A 19,990-nucleotide genomic window follows, 5' to 3' on the forward strand; every position below is an offset into this window, starting at 1 on the left:
GATGTCAGGTGGGGGCAGTGCCATTCCCCCCACCCCCCTTTGGCTCTGCCCCTGCCTATAGACAATTATTTTCAGAAACCTATGGAAAGAAAAAAAAAAGCTTGCTTGCAGCCCCTAGCTATGATAGTTCAGCAAATTCTGGCATGTGCTGTCAACTCTGTGGACATGCCACACAAATGACTCTGAGAAGTGGAAGACAGTCTGCCAAATGTTTGAGTAAGTGGAGGTGAATGCAACATGCCTGAGCAGATACATGAATCAAGAGCCGCAAAGGCAGTCTTGAAGTGATGAAGGGTGTGACATGATCAGAGAGAGGAGAGACTTTTAACATAATTTATGTAATTTGATATATGTTTGAATGTATCTGATGTTTGTTCACACTTGCTTTGACACTGGTGCTTCTTTTTTTTATTATTATTAAATTCATGTGGTTAACAACAAGGTTGAAACACATGATTGAATACACCTGGTGGTCACTGGGTGAGAGACAGTCTATCACAAGTCAACATGGAGATACATACTCACACCTGAGGTCAATTTAGAGCCTAATGTTTTTAAACTGGGAAGAAGCCTCAATGTCTGGTGAGAACCCATGTGTGCAGAGAGTGAGCATGCTGATAGATTTGAACCGAGGACCTTCTTGCTGCTAAGTAACAGAGCTCCCAACTGCCACTTTACAGCTGAGTTGCCTGTTTCATCATATCAAAACTTACTGTACGAGGAAAAACTACAAAGGTGCTTTGAAGTGCTTTGGCAAACAAATTGAACCTTATACCTTATGCCGCTTTAGTGTTGGGAAAATAAAGAATATTGTGCAATTACGTCACAATTGACACATTATGTAATTAAGCCCGCACCATGGTGAAGCTGTCCCGTATTTTGAAGGTGTTGAGTTGATAACCCTAATTATAACACATTTAGAAAAGCGTTTCCATGACAGGAAAGCATATTTCCACAAAGAAAAAACAAGGAAAAGATATTAAGTCATGCTGAGTTCTAGGAAAAGGGCATACACTGTAGCTAAGGAACACGGAAAAACAAGGAAGTTAGCGACAAACCTACAGTAGGATGTTTTATCTGTAAATGAATGCTGCCCTCTAGTGACAGGAAAGAAGAATAACTAACTGGTTCATGCGACATTTTTTTTCCATTTGCAAAATAAGATATTCCTCATTAGCATAAGATTCAATTCCTTATTGCACCTTAAGGGAGCAGTCACGACTGAAATGTCGTTCTTATGTTAATTTTATAGTCTCCCATGTACAGTCCTAGCGCTGACGGTGTCATTTCAGAACCAGACAAATATTTATTTACTGTTGCACCTTTTGAAATAAGATAAGATAATTTCTATTAGTCTCCCATAGGAGAAATGTATCTTGGAAGCATCCTCTACATGCTACTGTTGGTCATCGTCTGGACCACCTGTTACCATGTCCAGGCCCCACTAGTCTGCCATTTATCAGGTCAATGAAGAGTGGTACGAATGAATGTTTCAGACAGTTACATTTACACAGGGGAACGCTGAACCTTCTCCCAGAGTTCATAAGAACATATTCTGATGCGAGCACATGTGACCCATCAGACAAAATGTTCTGAGCTTGCCTAATGGTAGCCTGCTCAAACAGGTACTGTGGGGAAGATAGATTCAGAGTATACATAATCTTACTTGCCATCTTCACTAGACTTTGAATTTGAGTTTTCAATTTAACAGTAAGATTTCCAAATCACCCAGTAATGCCATGTCTAAGGATAGACTCGATGGTTGCCCTATAAAAGATCAACATTATCGTTTTAGAAATGCCACACAATCGAAGTCATCTAAGAAAATAGACACTGGTGAACCTTTGCACATACATTTGTCACATGTGTGCGTCAGCTCAGATCACAGTCTACTTACAAACCTAAATATTTAAAAGATGTAACCTGTTTGATGGATCAGCCATGTATGGCTATGGGACTCCGGTCATTTATTGATTTAGGATCCAGAAGTAATTCAACAGTTTTGGAGGTGTTTATCTGTAGCTGATGAGAGTCGCACCATAGAACAAACTTATCTACAGCAGCTTTATGACTGTCTGGATTGTCTGTTAAGAGACTCAAAATAACAGGATCATCTGAAAATTTTATTATGTACTGATTGGGTTGAGTACTAACACATTCAATTGTATACAAGATAAATAGATAAGGCGAACTGACGCAACCTTGGGGAGCTCCTGCAGTGTTTTATTTGAAAATAGGCAACACGCTATAGAACAAAGATACTCTACAGATTAATTTGACATCTAATGCATAATGAAGAAAAGTATTAAGATTTTACCTCAAACAGCTCCACAGTGAGGTATGCTGTAGGTTCAGGAGCTAAATCATATACATGCTATATTAGCCAAGGTTACCATTCTGAAATTCTGAGAACGCAACAGATATTGAACATGTCTCTCACAACATGTGCTATAAAGTCAGTCTTGTGAGGGCAGCATATTGTTTTTAAATGGACAATCAGTCAGGTAAATCCAGCTTAGTACTACCTTAGTAAGTGGGGTTTGACTGAAATGTGGGAAAAATATTTCAGGTCAACTCTGTCGAATTCAATAATTAACTAAATAACTTACAAATGAATTTAACTATTTTGTTGTTGCCCTTATCCTGGTAAAAACCAGACTCTTGTTCTACGCTTTGCTAAGTTTAGAGTCTGGACACTTGGCTATTGAGAAACAATTGCTTGCTGAAGGTGTCGTGGAAAAAATACTATTTCCAAGCACTGTTCAGGGGAAATCACTCGATCAGGTTTATTCATATATTGTGCACAATACAGAGCTCATAGACAATCAGTAATGAAGCAAGTCTGGATTAAAACCTCGCCAAGCTCTCCCCGGCACAGTCAACACATGAGTTTTATACCAAAGATAAAGAATTAACAACAAGGGGAGAGACAGTCTGGTTCTGATGTAGCTGTAGAAAACAACTTCCAACCTTCTACATGTAACCCAAATAGTTCTTTTGGTGAGAGTTCATAAGCATTTCATATGACATGACTAGCAGATGTGACCTTATTGTAATTTTTCCATGACAAAGGCTTGGACTAAAATGTTTGGTCACGTCGATAAAGCTTACCTGAAATTGCATGTGCTGTAAACAACCAGGCCCCATGTATATATGATGGAACATGATGGCTGATACTGAGAGCTGCAACAATAAAATCTCTTAAACATTCCTTCTTCTCCAACTTTAGTTGCTCAATATTTGAAAGTGTGGCCAACAGACTCAGTGGGTTTGTTTACATCATCCGTTGCAATTGTCAAACTACAACTATAAGTAGACCACCATTTTAAACTAACTCAGAAAATCAACACTTTCTGTTTGCTCATTGGCCCAGTTGAAATTCTAGCAGACAAATCCAGGTCAATGTGAGAAATGCTAGACAGAGCAGTGAAGGGTGATGAGAATCAAGGGGAACTGCACAGGAAGGCCTATAATATAACCTGATATAACCTAAACAGACAAAAATGTGGTTTTGTAAACATTGTGGTTTAAGTTCATATAGTAGGAGCAAAGGTTTGTTTCAATGAAAAGTGTGCAGCCATCATTGGTTTGCATAAAATGTCAGATTTAAATTGCAGGACACTGCAATGAAGAATATTCAAGCTGTCCTGGAAAACTCCAGGATGCTCTCGAGAGAATCCTGTTGCCACCATGCAGAGCTTGCTGAACTGTGTCAACAGGTTGGTCTGCTACAGTGAGGGGAATAATGTTTCAAGAGAAACTTGAGGGACAGACCAGAATTTTGCAGGAAAAAACAAGGAGAACACAACAATGGAGCTACTGTGATGACTTTCTAGTCTGCCATACAACACCACTGAAACAAGGTAATCCTTAGGTTTTTCTTTCAGTACATTTAGGCAGTTTTTAAACTTTTTTTAATAGACATTTTAGTTGCCGTTATTGGCATTCTTAAGGGTTTAGGTTACAGATTAATAGCAACAATCAATCTCTTTGTTTAGAACAACCAGTGACACTGAAATACATCTTAAATAAAGGACATAGCTTACAACATTCCCTCTTAAAAAAACTTATTCAGTGTTTGTTGAGTTGCCTTTGTTGCTCTAGATCTGTTTGTGGTCGTGAAAGGAGGAGGTAGATGTCAGACTTAAATATTGTTGGATAAACCAGAGACTTTGATGTCACAGGGAGAAACACAGTTTTGTCCTGAAACTAGTCTTTTACCAACATGGACTGAAAGGCCAAGCAGAGAAAAAGAAGCCATTATTCCAAACAAAGAAAGCCAGAGTACAATTTGTAAATGTCCAAGGGATAATTTTTTGATACATACTCTGTGGTGTTATGTGATGTTTGCGCACATGACCATCATTATGTTTGGAGCAAGGGAAACTTTACAAGTGAACTTCACAACGTTGATTAGAAAGGAGAAGAATGTCATGCAGTGGGGAAATAGATGTCAGCACAAACAGACCTTCCAAAGTACAGAGCTGGATTAGTTACAGCGTGGCTTAAGGACAACAGTATCAATGTTTGTGCAGTGGTCATTACAAAACATTGACTTCAGTCCCTTTGAAATGGTGTGTGAGTGACAAACCTGACTCAGTTACACTAGTTTATTCAGGAGGAAAGGGACAAATTTCTAGCAAGCTATTGTGAGAAGCTTCTGGAATGAACCCCAGAATGTTTGAATGAAGTCATATGGTTTATGGAACAATTCTTCCTAATATTAAGACAATGTAGGGAAACTAATGGATTTGTGGAAAGTTAAAAACAAGTCTATGTATTATTATTGTGACATTCAGAAAGTAACAGAGTATATGATGGGGAAAAGAATATGTGCCTTTGTAATGTGTATGTAAATATCTGGCTTCAACTGTAAAATTAATAAACTTGCTAATAAAATAAACAGCATCTTTCCGCCATGGCTGTACAGGCAATCATATCCACAAAACCTGCCCTTTACTGAATATTGTATCAAAAGATAAACATGTAAGCTGCAGCAGAAAATGCTAAAAACAGTTTATGCTGCTTTCACCCCCTCCCCAATTGTTCTTGACCTTTGAACCTGACACAGACAGCCACACCAACATGTCTTATATGGCTGTCTGGCCTGGGTTATTGGGGTCAAAAGTCATGATCTCCATGTGGATGAGACCTGGAAAACAGAAAGCAGTGTTAAATTTAGCAGAGAGATTTCTTGTGTACAAACAAATCTTTCAGGAATATGAGCTCGTCACTACACTCCATGACTTCTCTAAAGATTTAGATTGTCTCAGTAGAGAGCACCCAAGTCTCTAGTTTTGCCATACATACTCTTCCATTCTCCGACATCGAGCTCAAGGCTCTCGAAGGAGTCATCGTAAGGTTTGGAGTCTGGTTCTGAGTCTGGGTCGTGGTATTCTGACAGAAACGGGTGGGCCAGTCCTTGACTGGCTGTGAGCCTCTTCTCTGGATCCAGCAGCAACATCCCCTCCAGAAGGTTTACAGCTGGAGGCATCAGAACAGAAACCATCCCGTCTTCTATTAACCATCAATGCTTTCAGACTTGGGTTGATGTAACAGTATTTACTGTAAGTGTTTCTATTAGCAGTGCACACTGTATCTTTTCTGGTATGTTATAGACCTAGAGTTAGGTCCGCATAAACAAACTCACCTTTCTCATTCATTGTTGGAAACACTACTTTAAAATTCTTCTTCTTTTGTGAGGGCAGACCTTGCACATACGACTGTGCCTGAAAAATAAATGACAGGAATCACATAATTTTTTCAGAAACTGACAAACACTCATGAAAATGAGTGAAAACCTTCAAATAAATGAATCTCTTATTTCAGTAGCATAATCTCCATCCATTGTCTTCTGCTTATCCAGGGTTGAGTTACAGGGGCAGCAGCCTAAGCCCTGACCTCCCAGACCTCCCTCTCTCCAACCACTTGGGCCAGCTACCAAGTAGCTTTGGACTGCAGTGTGTCCGGGGTTTTCCTCTAATAAATAGGGCCAACCTGTCTGCTCCTGTTGGGATGTGCATGGAACATCTCAACAGGAAGGTATCCAGGAGGCATCCTAATTGGATTGCCCCAGTCACCTGAACTGGTTCCTCTTGATGTGAAGAAGCACCACTTTGAGTCCTTCCAGGATGATCAAGCTTCTCACACTGTCTCTAAGCGAAAGCCCAGGCACCATGAAGTGACCATAGATGAGGGCAGGAATATAGATCGATCGTTAAACCAAGAGTTTTGCCTTTTGGCAAAAGCTCTTCATCATGGCAGACAGTTACAGTACCTGCATCACTGCAGAAACAACACAAACCTGCTCATTGATACTTCAGCTCCTCTACTTAGGGCAGGACCTTGTCTCTGATCTGGTCAATGCATTCTACCCTGGTTCAACATCAGAAATGGGTAGTTCTTGATTTATATCCTGGCAGGTTCACACTCCACTGCAAACTACTCCAGGGAAAGGTTACGAACACAATTAGTGACAAAGGGCAGCTGTGGAGGTGTCCAACTTACTGCCAGCAACAAGGACCAAACTCTGGTGTTAGTTGTACAGAGACCTAACAGCCGTCACTTCTGTGTATAGCTGGTTCCCCATTCACAGGACAACCCAAGGGAGACATTTGAATGCCTTCTCCAAGTCCACATGCATAATGATTTGGTGAACTCCCAAGTGCCCTCTAGGAAAAAGAATGGTCAGCCACACACTATATCAACATCCTTCCACAGCTATCTCAATTTCAGATCTAGATTGGGGGAACCAGAAAAACCTCTCTTCAATGACAGGTTCAGGACATCAACTGCAACTAATGATTAATTTATGCACCTCTTGACCAGGTGTGCAAACAAATTTGTCTGCATCAGTAGGATACTGGAAATGTCAGTATGGTTGTTCTGAAGGCCATGTTGTAGTTCCGAGCTTCGCCACTAGGTGGCGCGGCCGTTTGTGAGTAGTATTTCTTTTTCATACCAAAACATTGTTTGAGAAGCCGTGCAGGCCAGTAGACGTGGTGTTTGAAGGTGGTTTTGGGATTTTGTTCGAGTGTGCGTCCATATGAATGGTAGGTTGCAGTGTATTTATGTTTTAGTGGCATTATATGTGTATTTTAGTACTTCAAACATTTTCTGTTGTAAGATTTTCTTTAGAACAAGCGAAGGCTAGGCTAAGCTAATTTATATTCTAAAATGGTAAACCATATTCTGTTTAGTTGCTTTCCTTTGCTTTACTTAACTTTAATATTAATGAAACAGACATATAATATGATTATAATATGTTTGTAAATGAGCATCTGTATTCATGGTGGATTGTAATTTGTATTTATTCTTTTCTTTGTAGAACCACACACACACACTTATGCATACGCCTTCCTTCAATCCACACATCCGGCCTGTAAACCAGTTTTAACCGGCTGATTAAAGAGTCAAACCATCACCTGGCTTCATTATTGGCTCGGGGTCATCAGGGCATCTAATCGGTGCACATTCTGCGATCACCATTTTCATTCTGAACCCGAGTAGTGTAAACAACACTACAGCACATGGTCCTTGGAGCCGGATTGGAGTGATTACAGTGTGAACATGGATTATGACCCCGAGCGAGCAGGTGCACGTCCACGGAGGGCTGTGCGACCACCAGGATGGATGGCTGAATATGATGGATATACACTGCCGTCAAACACTATGTCGGAACAGCGTCAGACTAGAGAGGGATATGCCGAGACGACACCCTTCACCCAGACTTCTGGTTTTGCTGGAGCTGTCAGACAGACGCCAGTGTTACCCAACATCCCGCATGAGTTCATGACCATTGTGCAGCAACTGCAAGAAGATAATAATCGACTTCAGTTGATGGTTAAAGACATGAGGAGGCAGATGGATCGTAATGTTGCCACGGTGAGATCAACTAGCTTACAATTTGCACAGCAACCAGATGGCTACATTTCAACTGATGACACCTGGCTCTCCACAAGTCAAACTACGCAACCCTCTTCCCTGCAGCAGGAGCAGCTCAACGTATCGTCTACACAAAATGCAGCAGAGGAGTGGCCTGTACCGCCACCTCCAATCTCCTTTCTGGGTGACCATCCAGATATTCAGGAAGTACAGTGGGCTCCACCCCCTCCACCTCCACCAGCCATTGTACAAGAGCTTAGCCAACGTTTACAAGAGCTACATGTACAACAACAAACCGCAGCTGCTGTTAGCAGAGATCCTGACTTTCAACCCCGAGTGCCACAGTCCACCCCCTTATCTCAACCACGAGCTGGACTTAGCTTGGACACCAACATGCCCTCCCCTGCCCAAACATTGGATCCCACCATGGCCATAGCTAGAAGGGAGAAGATCTACAGGGGACCATTGCCTTCTATACCAGAGTTCACAAAGGATGATCCCAGGCAATTTGCTAGATTAAGACTCGCCCTTGATAATATTCTCCCAGCCGACGCAACAGAGAGGTTCAAATATCAGGTACTATGTGACCACCTTAAATTTGAAGAAGCTCTTTTAATTGCTGACTCATACAGTAATTCACTCTGCCCCTACTCTGATACGATGGCTTCACTCACTAAACATTATGGCCAGCCTCACCAACTGTCACTTCAGAGAATAGCAGAGCTTATGGATGAGCCCAATATTACAAGTGACACAACAGGATTCAGGAGATTTGCATTAAGAGTGCGTGCTTTGGTTGGCATGTTAGAGCAACTTGGGGAAGATGGACATATAGAGCTACAATGCGGATCTCATGTAGCAAGACTCACACGAAAGCTACCCCAAGACTTGCGTGCTGCTTTCCGCCGCTACCTCTACCCACAGAAAAGTGGAATATCATCATTGAGAGACTTTGCAGAGTGGTTGGAGTATGAGTTGATCATTCAAGAGGGTGGAGATCGTTCTATTAAGGGGGAAGAGAGGCAGAGAGACCGAAATGGTATCAAAAGAGATAAGAGAGCCACTAAAGGGACTACTGTGCTACATGGCTCAACACACGATGCTACCCCTCAGAGGTCCTCAGCCACAACCCCCTCCACTTCTGAAGCCCAAGGCAAGCCCACAACCTTTTGCCCTTATTGTAATAATACTCCACTTCCTAGATCAATGTTCAAATTTCAAGCTGCTGACAAAGGAGCAGAAGTCCACCTGGATTAAATCCAACAATCGCTGCTGGCATTGCGGGCGACACCACCAAGCGGCTCAGTGTCGACTTAAAGTACAGTGTAACACATGTAAGGGAAAACATCTAGAAGCCCTGCATGAAGTGAATATCAGAGCAGCTGTACCTACACCACCAATAGAACATGTCAGTGAACTGGGCAGTAAACCATCTACTGATGTGCTCTATCTGGACCGTCATTCAGGGTGCAACCAAGTGCTTCTGAAGATAAGCAAAGTTCTGCTGCAAAATGGGAAACACACTCTGGAGACGTTTGCCATACTAGATGATGGTTCGGAGAGGACAATTCTTCTTCCAGAGGCCATTCAGAAGCTCCAGCTACAGGGCACTGCAGAGAGTCTTACTTTACGTACAGTAAGGCAAGGACTGAGAACACTGCATGGTGAATCAGTAACAGTTAAAGTCTCCTCTGCTAGTCAACCATCCAAAACATTTACCATCGAGAGAGCCTTCACAGCAGATGACCTGGGTTTGGCTCCACACTCATACCCAGTGAAAGCACTGCAGCAGAAGTATAGACATTTGAGAAAGCTTCCTTTGCAGTCATTTACCAATGCCCAGCCGCTCATTCTGATTGGATCAGACTGTCCCCACCTAGTGACCCCCATCCAACCTGTGCGGCTGGGCCCACCTGGCGGTCCAGCTGCAGTCAAGACTAGGCTTGGTTGGGTATTACAAGGACCAGTTCCCTCCCTCGACACTCCATAATCACAACAATGCCTCTTCCTTTCAGCTACCTCACCTAAATCAGACCTGTTAAGTCAAGTAGAAAGACTCTGGCAACTTGACATTATGCCGTACAGAAGTGAGAAGCTAGTGACACGGTCACGGAGGGAAGAGCAAGCTATGAAGCTCCTGGAGGCAAAAACGACCAGACTGGATATTGAAGGTGTAAACCGATATGCAACTCCCCTTCTGCGTGTCAGTGATATGCCTACCCTCCAAGTACCACCTTCGGTAGTACTCCCCAGTCTACGTGGCACAGAGAAGCGCCTCAATCGAGATCCAGTGAAGGCTAAAGCTTATCAAGCAGAGATCACCAAGTTAGTAGCGGCCGGCTATGTGAGAGAAGTAAGTGAAGAGGAGATGAAGGCCTCTAGAGAATCGTGGTTCATCCCCCATCACATGGTGACACATAACGGTAAGAACCGTGTGGTTTTTAATTGCTCATTCACTTACAGAGACCAGAACCTCAATGAGCTGCTGTTGCCAGGCCCAAACCTGGGGGCTTCTCTCCTTGGTGTGCTATTACGCTCAGAGAACACTCCATTGCAGTTAGCAGCGACATCAAAGGAATGTTCCACCAGGTGAGACTGCTGCCAGAAGATCAACCACTGCTACGTTTTATCTGGCGTGATCTGCAAAGAGACACCTCTCCCAAAGTGTATGAATGGCAGGTGCTCCCGTTCGGAACAACATGTTCCCCTTGCTGTGCCATCTACGCACTCCAGAGACATGTCCATGATCACAGCCACCAGGGAGAGGATGTTTGTGACGCCATTGAGAAGAACTTCTATGTTGATAATTGGTTACAAAGCTTTTCTTCTTCAGATGTGGCTAAAGAGGTGATGGAGAAATTACGGTCACTATTATCAGAAGCAGGGTTTGAGCTCAGGCAATGGGCCAACACCCCAGATCTCATTGGCCATCTACCGAAGGAATTAAGATCAGAGAACAGTGAACAGTGGCTGAATCAAACTGATGTGGACCCTCAAGAACCAGCTCTAGGCTTGAGGTGGATGTGCTACTCTGACACTCTGCAGTATAAATGTAGGCCCTTAAACAGTAATCCACCTACTATGAGGAACATTTATCGGGTTCTGGCAAGTCAGTACGACCCACTAGGCTTTTTGGTCCCTTTCACGACAAGGGCTAAAGTACTAGTCCAGCGGTTATGGGACAGAAAGCGCGAGTGGGATGATCCGCTGTTACCAAGTGATTTGCTTTCTGCATGGAGAGAATGGGAGGAGGAGCTGCAACATCTGGATAATATAAGTTTGCAGCGTTGCTATGTAAGCCCTGAGCTGGACAAATCTGATAGTCAGCATGAGGTTCACATCTTTTGTGATGCATCACAACAGGCATACGGAAGTGTTGCATATCTACGGACAGAAGATGCTGCTGGAAAGGTGGAAGTTGCCTTCCTGACCGCACGTTCCAGAGTGGCTCCTAAGCGCCAGCTGTCCATGCCACGTCTGGAACTATGTGCAGCCTTGACTGGAGCTCAGCTCGCCAGCCTGTTGACCAAAGAGCTCACCCTACCATTATTCAAAGTGGTGTTGTGGACAGACTCCACCACCGTCCTAACATGGATTCAGTCAGATTCCTGCCACTACAAGGTATTCGTAGGAACCCGAATAGCTGAAATCCAAGAACTGACAGATCGTTGGGCTTGGCAGTATGTGACAACATCTGACAACCCTGCAGATGATCTAACTAGAGGCAAAAGACTGCGAGACCTCACATGTCAGTCCCGGTGGGCATGTGGACCATCATTTCTGCAGTTACCGCAGGGCCAGTGGCCAGAGCACCCGATTACACCATGCACCAACCGGCTGAGGAGCAGCGTAGATCAGCCACTTGCTTGGTTGTAACCTCTGAACCCTGTCCGCTCCCAGATGCCCAGAAATTTACCAGTTTTAATGACCTCTTAAAGGAAACTGCCAAATGTCTTCAGGGGTCAACTGGTGACAATCTCACAGCAGAGAACTACAAAGAGGCTGAACTTACTCTCCTGAAATCTGCTCAAAGAGACAGTTTCCCAGATGAGATCCAGTGGTTGACCACTGGGAAACCAGTTCATTCGTCCAGTCGTTTAGTCACCCTGGCACCAGAATATGACAAATCACTCCAACTCATCAGAGTAGGTGGCAGACTTAGACGTTGTAAAGATTTGGAACTTGCTTTGACTCATCCAGTAGTCATGGACCTGAAACATCCTGTCACTAAACTACTCATCCGACAGGCTGACAGAGATTTAAAGCACCCAGGAGCAGAGAGATTGTTTGCCGAGTTGAGAAGGAAATACTGGATTCTTAGGGGCCGTGAAGCCATAAGGAGTGAACAGCGCAATTGCCCAGAGTGCCAGAAATGGAGAGCTCAACCTGTCAATCCAAAGATGGCAGACCTTCCCATTGCACGCCTTCGATTGAATCAGCCAGCCTTCTTTTCAACGGGAATTGACTGTTTTGGTCCGATGCAAGTGAAGGTTGGTCGGCGAATTGAAAAACGCTGGGGCCTGCTCTTCAAATGTTTGACAACTCGTGCCATTCATATTGAGGTGCTGTCTGGCCTCAGTTCTGACTCCTTTCTCATGGCCTTAAGAAGATTTGTCTCGTCGTGGTAAACCAACTGAGATACTCTGCGACCAAGGAACTAATTTTCGCGGAGGAGAGAAAGAGCTGCAGGAATCCTTTAATGCTCTACACCCCTCCTTACAATCCCAATTAGCAGAATATCAAATCACGTTCGATTTAATCCTCCAAGTGCTCCCCATTTTGGAGGATCCTGGGAGCGAAATCAGATCCATAAAGGCAGCCCTGAAATCTACAATAGGTTCGAGGTTGTACAAGAGGAAATCTTGCAAACAGTGTTGATTGAGATTGAGGGAATACTCAACTCAAACCTTTGGGGTACGTATCCTCAGATTTAGCTGACCCAGACCCGATTACCCCAAATTTGTTGCTGATGGGGCGGCTAGACCCTTCCCTACCCCAAGTGTTATATCACGACTCAGAGCTCATTGGCCAGCGACATTGGAGGACCTGTCAAGTGTTATCAGATCGCTTCTGGACACAGTTCATACGCCACTACCTGCCTACATTACAGACTCGGTCGAAGTGGCTAAAGGACACTTCTCCTATCAAGTTGGGCACTGTGGTGATGATAGTGGATCCCCAACTCCCCAGAGCCTCATGGCCTATTGGAGAGATCAGCAGAGTGTTCCCGGGAGCTGATGGCTTGATCCGGTCCGCAGAGGTCAAGGTGAAAGATCGCATGTACATACGACCAGTGAGTCGCCTTATCCGACTACCTGCAGTACCATAATCAGATGGACAGTGAACTTTAAACTGCAAACTTGTGGTTACAAGTTTGGGGGCGGCTGTTCTGAAGGCCATGTTGTAGTTCCGAGCTTCGCCACTAGGTGGCGCGGCCGTTTGTGAGTAGTATTTCTTTTTCATACCAAAACATTGTTTGAGAAGCCGTGCAGGCCAGTAGACGTGGTGTTTGAAGGTGGTTTTGGGATTTTGTTCGAGTGTGCGTCCATATGAATGGTAGGTTGCAGTGTATTTATGTTTTAGTGGCATTATATGTGTATTTTAGTACTTCAAACATTTTCTGTTGTAAGATTTTCTTTAGAACAATGGTTGTTTTGTGGACAAAAAAATAACTCACATCTTTACTCTGCATCTTCTGCACTAGGGACGAGTCTGGTGTTCCTGTCAGATTGAGGATCTTCTTCAGCTGATCGATACCTGGATGCTCAGGTAAGAAAACCAGGGCAGTGTGTGTCTGTTTAGCTGTATTTTAAATCAACTCAATTTCATTTGAACATTTTCTTATTAATACATTAAACTAATATTAGCACACATGCTGATTTATATTCATGAGTAAATGATTCAGCCATTTGTTCCTTTCACATGTAGGGATAAGAATTGAAACTCAATTGTTAGATTGATACTCAAACCTTATTCTATACTCTTATAATAATTGAGCATGAAGATATCTGTATGTGGATACTGTCGTGTCCTGGGAAAAGCACCGTGCTGGTGATCATTTCAGCCAGGATGCAGGCGGCTGACCAGACGTCCACTGTAAAGAGGCAGAATCTCAGTCACAAAAATCTGTTTGACTGGTTGTGTTGTAGCATATTTCATTTGAGACAAATTGATATTAAAGACGCACAGTGTTGTTCTTACCTCCCTGACTGTAGTGCATCCAGTTCAAAATGACCTCAGGTGCTCTGTACCAGCGTGTGACCACATAACCAGTCATTTCATTCTCAGTTTGTCTCGCCAGACCAAAATCCAGAATCTGAAATTAATAACACTTGATTTTTTTCTATACTTTAATTCTTTCAATATGAGGAGCACTGTGAATATTCAGTTGCAAGTTTTGCTGCAAATTCACAATAAAATTGTGGTCAGAACTTTGATTGACCTATTCTATTTTTTGTTTCTGCATTGTCCTGTAAACCACCCGGTTTCACTATAGGGAATGTGATATCAAGGTGTTAGTTTGTCTCTAAACTTTACCTTTTGCAGTGGTGGACACACTTTGGCTACTCCGCTAATGGCAGAGATAATTTTTTGCATAGCACTTTAACGTTTTTGCAAACTTTCAAAATGTTTAACCTATTTAGCTCACCCTAAATAAATTTTTCTAATACATTCTGAAAGACTAATTTATTTGGCTATTTTGTAAACTTTCAGTTGAATAAAGGTTAACCTCTCTGTTGTAGTTTTAATTATTGACTGTCAAGAATTTTTCAAGTAGTCAGCCGTTTACATTCATGCTTGTGAAGAGGATGAAGCCTGTTTATGCAGCATTTCCATTTCTTCTCTTTGCCTTTCCTTTCTTTTTTTCCAAAAAGCTTTGAGTAAATTGCAAGTAAGCAATAAATGAAGCAATGAGGTACAGCCAACAACAGAAAACAGTTACATGAACAATAATGAAAACATACATAATATTCATAAATACCAATTATTTTGAGAGACTCCTTGCTCTCTTTGTGACACATGATGAGTATAACTATGGTTGAATGTAGCGCTTTAGCATTAGCTTCCACTAACTACTACGTTGGCGTAGGACTTTGGTGTTAGTGCAACTGATGTGTATGTTTTCATGTTAGGGCAGCTAAATTTATCATTTGTGGTGCTCACCACTGTTAGACATTTTGAGATCTTACCTTTAATTCACAGGATTCACTCACTGCCAGGTTGCCCGGCTTCAGATCCTACAACACACAAGTAACACCTTGGCATTAATTTCAGCATGTTTGCTTCTTAGCAGGCAGCAAAATAAAAAAAAATCTAAATGAGTTAGACATTGAAGCTGATGTATACTAACCCGATGTATGATCCCAGCAGAGTGGATGTACTGCAGAGAACAACATTAGAAAGACAGTAGGGAGATTATCTTTGTGAACTTAAGAGATATTGGAAAAGCATATCAAAAGGAAGAAACATCTTAAGATATTTGTAGCTAATTAAAAGACGTACACTAATTTTACAGTTGGATTGTGTTTCTAGTTTTGTTTCCACAAAGCACTGTAGGTTACATATTAACTAGCAGTGCTTGAGAGGATAAATAAGAGTAAGGAAGACTTGGAAATGTCAAGATATCTCAGCTTCAACAAGTCTGAACCAAGTCATATTAACAAAATGAAGCAGCAGCAACACAAGGTGGAACATGCACAGAGGAGAGAAAAAAATACACTCTTACTGTCTTCATAGATCACAAAGATAAGGGACATGTCTGGGAAGAAAAAGAGCAAAACTGAGGCCGAGCTTTGGGAGTGTCAATACCAACACCAGAGTGGCATAAGGAACAGATTATCTGACAAGATTCCTTTCAATATACTCTTACATGTATTTATTGTGCAATCACAGTCATTTATTAATACAATAGTTAAAGGCTTTTTCTTATACAAAACACTTAGTAGTTGATGAACTATAGTTGATAAACTATAGTTGATTAACTTTTTTCTAAAAGCAGAAAACATACTTCTTTTTTGCAAATAAGAAACACAAGAAATTAGACATGTACATACACTGAAAAACAATTTCTGTCATTAAATCAAAGCACACTTTTCCTGCTTACAGTTCATTTTGACCTATAAAAAGATTTCTATTTTCTGGAAGCAGTATTAACTTCATCACTGGGCCTCTGTTGCATTAACTTGGTGTTGGTATTGACACTCCCTAAGCTCGGCCTCAGTTTTGCTCACAAGATGCTCTTTTTTTCCCCAGACGTGTCCCTTATTCTTGTGATCTATGAAGGCAGTAAGAGTGTATTTTTTTCTCTCCTCTGTGCATGTTCCACCTTGTCCTGCTTCATTTTGTTAATATGACTTGTTTCAGACTTGTTGAAGCTGAGATATCTTGATATTTCCAACCTGGTGAGATTGTTGCTGAGATTTTCTTACACCGATGCACAAGTGTCACAAACTCCATCAAAACTGTGGAATATTTTACCTATCAGAGAATACAACTGTTAGCAGTGGCTGCAAGCAAGTTGCAGCTGTAATTTGTAGTCCTAAAAGGTGTTGACTCAGGGGAGCTGAATATAAATCCAATCACACTTTCCAGATTTTTATTTATAAAGAAACAAAACAAAAAAACACCTTTCTACTTTACAACTGTACACTACTTTGTGTTAGTCTAGCACTTAAAATACAAATAAAACACAGAAATGTGTTATTCAAAAGAATAAAACACATTGCAAGACACAAAGATCTGCATAATAAGCTTATTTGGAGGGGCATGGAGGTGGTTGTATATCACAAATGGCCCAGTAGGAAATTGTAAATAATAATAATAATAATAAGAATAAGAATAAGAATCAAATCATTCACCTTCAGGCCTCGTAGCAGTTGATAAAACAGGTATGTGATGATGCGATCAGATAATCTCTTTCTCTTCATAATGTGGCCCAGATCTTGGGCTACAAAGGGCATCACCATATAACTAAAGATTGACAGATATCAAGGGAGGAAAGAAACACAAGAATACACTAAATCAAATCAAATCTCCAGGCCTAAGCCTAAAAGGTCAGGATATATAAAGCAATTTAAAAAGTTTAGACAGTAAAAAGGAAAGGAGATCAACATTTGAATGAACAAACCAAATGAAAACAAGCAGGACAAAAGCTGAAACATTGAACCAAACTCAATAAGCTGCAGAAACCAGCAGGATCTTTCTACTTACAAGGTTTGGAATTTCTCCAGTGTGGAGTCGGGTGTAAAGACATCAAGAAGGGAGATCACCTTTAAAGAAAAATGAATCAATCAAAAAACAAGCTCAATCCTTAGGATATTTACTTGTGATCATTTTTCTGTTCTTTATATTTACATCAAAACACATTTACACCAGCCTGGATCATTGACTTAACAGCAGGACGGATCCATGGTTTCATGTTTTATGTCAAATTCTGACCCTACCGCGAGACAACTTCAATCAACACTTAGACAAGGCAATGGATTACCAATCTGTTCCTGTCCAATCCTGGGTGAACTGTAGCCTCAGCTTCCTGTTCTTAGCTGACTGGCCTTGGCATCTGCTGTGATGTTCTACTGCTGTTTGAAGTGTTGGGTGCTTAGATTCTGAATACCTTAACTGTAGCAAATGGTCATTTTGGTTACTACTTCCTATCATCTTGACTCCACACTCTGTAAACCAGGAGATGGTTGGGCATGCCAATGTTTTGTCGGAACTTGATCAGGCATAAACCGAGGTGAGTTGATGTTTGTGTTAGCAAGCAGTCACTATGTAACTAATAAAGAGTCTGTTGGCTGTATTTTGTACATTTCAAAGTGTGAAATATCCATTTTGTTTACATCTTTGTTCCTAGAGGGCAATGAATTTGAAAATGTATTTTAAGAAAAAAGGAATCTAATATAAAGTAAAAAAAAAAAAAGGTTTTATGGAGGATAATGAGTTGATTGGATCAATTTTAAAAAGTGTCTTAGGGAGGGGGGACATGTGAAAAGATTGTTGCTGATAGTTTCTGGTCTCCTAGGTAACTTCTTCTCCACAAGGGTTCTGATAAACATTTCATCCACTAAGTCAGAAAACTGCCCTAAGATTTTGAGCTATTCTATTGCTTTTAATTAGGAAAATCAACGATAAAGAAGAGGAAAATATTTTAGCTAAATTAGAAAGTTAGGGGTAACCTCGACATTGAACTTCACCCGAGGTGCCATACAGTTGTAACAGAAACTGATTTTAAGAGAAGATCCAGTCGAGAGATATTTTCCTCAATTAAAAATATAGGGTAAAGAAGTGTTTGCCCCTTTACCGGTTGCTGCAGGTTTTACGTTTTTGTCACAATTACAAATTTGAGAACATCAACCATCAGACACTTATAGCACAATCAAGAAACTGTTACCTTTAGTTGTTATAAAAATGCAATATGCACCAAATATGACTTAAAAGATATTTGACTTCATTATAAGAGAAGCTCAGTGGCTCAGTAGCTCTAATCAGATGGCTTACACAGCTCAATGGTTGCTATGAGAGATTAAAGAATTTCCCCTTTAATCTCTAGCTAGCTCCTTCTGACTAGCCAGCAGCAAGTAACAAACACCTGGTGGAACTGTTTATCTGCTGAGCTCATGTGGTCATGACTTCCTGAAGGCAAAGTTTCAGGCAGAGCAGGAGTTTTTAAAGAGACAGAGACACAATTTCAAGGAGTTAAATTGCAAAGTAAAATTTCTTTTAAGTCATATTTGATGTATACAGCATTTTTTTAACAACTGAAAGAAACATAGTTACTTGATTGTGCTATAGAATGGCACAATGTTTCTGGAAAACACAAAATTCAGATTTTTATGTTTACTTTGAATCTTTAAGATTTGAATAATTTAAGTGTTACTAAGTCATCTTTAAGGAGAGAAATGTGTTTTTTGCATCACTGTACTTGTAGAATGCAGACTAATTGTCATTTCCTGCAATGTTTCTTCTCACATTATCGTGCTGAATGTGGCGGAGCAGCCTGAGCTCCCTGTAGGCTCGCTTCGCATGGATGAGGGACTGAAAAGGCCGATACAGCTTCTTGATCGCCACCTTCTCTTTGGTCTTCTGGTCGATGGCGGAGCTAAACAAGATTAAACACACTGTCTTATTGACATGGTACACACTGGCTCACATGACTCACACGGATGCTCTGATGGAAGTCAAGAACCTAAGGGTTGTTGTTTTCTGACACACACCTTTTGTCTATATATCAGTATCATTTTCAGCATCAGTTTATTATTGTCCCTGTAGGGAGATTTGTCAGATCTGAACCAAAACAACATCAGTGTTAACAGACAATAACTCATCAGCAGTATCTACTGGTTCAGTGGGAGATCACTAGAAAGAACTGCGTCTTGGACAGCTCACATTCCTGCCTGTAGTGTTGAAAAGGTTTATGGTGGAGATTCTTGTCATTTTGGAGGACCTGCATTGACTTGTCGATCTGTGATCTTCAGGCAGACAAAAACTGTTTCTGTTAGCAAAACCATTTGATCCCGGCCTCTCGGGCTGCCTAAACCACACAGCTGTGGAATGCATATTTAGGTCCTAAAAACATACAGGATAAGTCAATTTACATACAAACACAGTCAAAGACTTGGAATACTTTAGAACTTTAGAACAGCACTGATCTATAAAACTATACTAGCAGCTTGACAATGTTTAAGAATGATTAAAGGAACAGCCGGAACATTAGAAAAGTTTAATTAACACTAAAATGTAAATTAGAAGAGCTCAAATCTAAATTTGTGACTATATGACAGTGAGAACTTAAAAAAAAAAAAAGTTACAATATCGATTATAATTTTAAAAATGTTGAAAGAATGACTATTTTTCTTCAAATGTTTTCGCACCCTACCCGGAGTAAACTCACCACACTGTGCCGTAAGCTCCGGAGCCGATCGCCAGCAGCGTCGCGTATCTCTCCGGGACATCCCAGGTGGTTTTCTGCACCTCCACCCGGTGGTAACCCGGCCTGACGGGAGAATTCCTGACCGGAGACTGCATGGCGGCCCGGGATTTCAGGTCGCTGCGGGCAGTTTGACCGCGCGCTCTGTTTCTACCTGACAGGTGGGGTCTGTTCAGTGGG

The 19,990-nt window shown here is 41.6% G+C and overlaps 1 protein-coding gene across 1 annotated transcript; it reads right to left on the minus strand.

The window, feature by feature from the left end:
• Nucleotides 1-3,864: 3,864 nt before the first annotated feature.
• Nucleotides 3,865-19,990, minus strand: zgc:171775 (STKc_p38 domain-containing protein). Its single transcript, XM_044108319.1, has 12 exons — nt 19,775-19,990; nt 18,853-18,982; nt 17,095-17,153; nt 16,743-16,854; nt 15,236-15,265; nt 15,075-15,122; nt 14,086-14,200; nt 13,907-13,978; nt 13,562-13,641; nt 5,651-5,729; nt 5,311-5,484; nt 3,865-5,152 (listed from the first exon to the last, which is right to left on the minus strand). The coding sequence occupies exons 1-12, from the start codon at nt 19,906-19,908 to the stop codon at nt 5,091-5,093; spliced, it is 1,095 nt and encodes a 364-aa protein (XP_043964254.1). The 5' UTR covers nt 19,909-19,990; the 3' UTR covers nt 3,865-5,090.

The sequence above is a fragment of the Gambusia affinis genome, linkage group LG01 (assembly GCF_019740435.1).
Source record: "Gambusia affinis linkage group LG01, SWU_Gaff_1.0, whole genome shotgun sequence".
Classification (NCBI taxonomy): Eukaryota; Metazoa; Chordata; class Actinopteri; order Cyprinodontiformes; family Poeciliidae; genus Gambusia; species Gambusia affinis.

Coding starts and splice junctions, on each gene's coding strand:
- zgc:171775 (XM_044108319.1), bottom strand. CDS start 19,908: ATGCAGTCTCCGGTCAGGAATTCTCCCGTCAGGCCGGGTTACCACCGG. Junction 14,201..15,074: donor GTGAATCCTGTGAATTAAAG/GTAAGATCTCAA, acceptor TATTAATTTCAG/ATTCTGGATTTTGGTCTGGC. Junction 5,730..13,561: donor AGAAGATGCAGAGTAAAGAT/GTGAGTTATTTT, acceptor TTTATTTTTCAG/GCACAGTCGTATGTGCAAGG.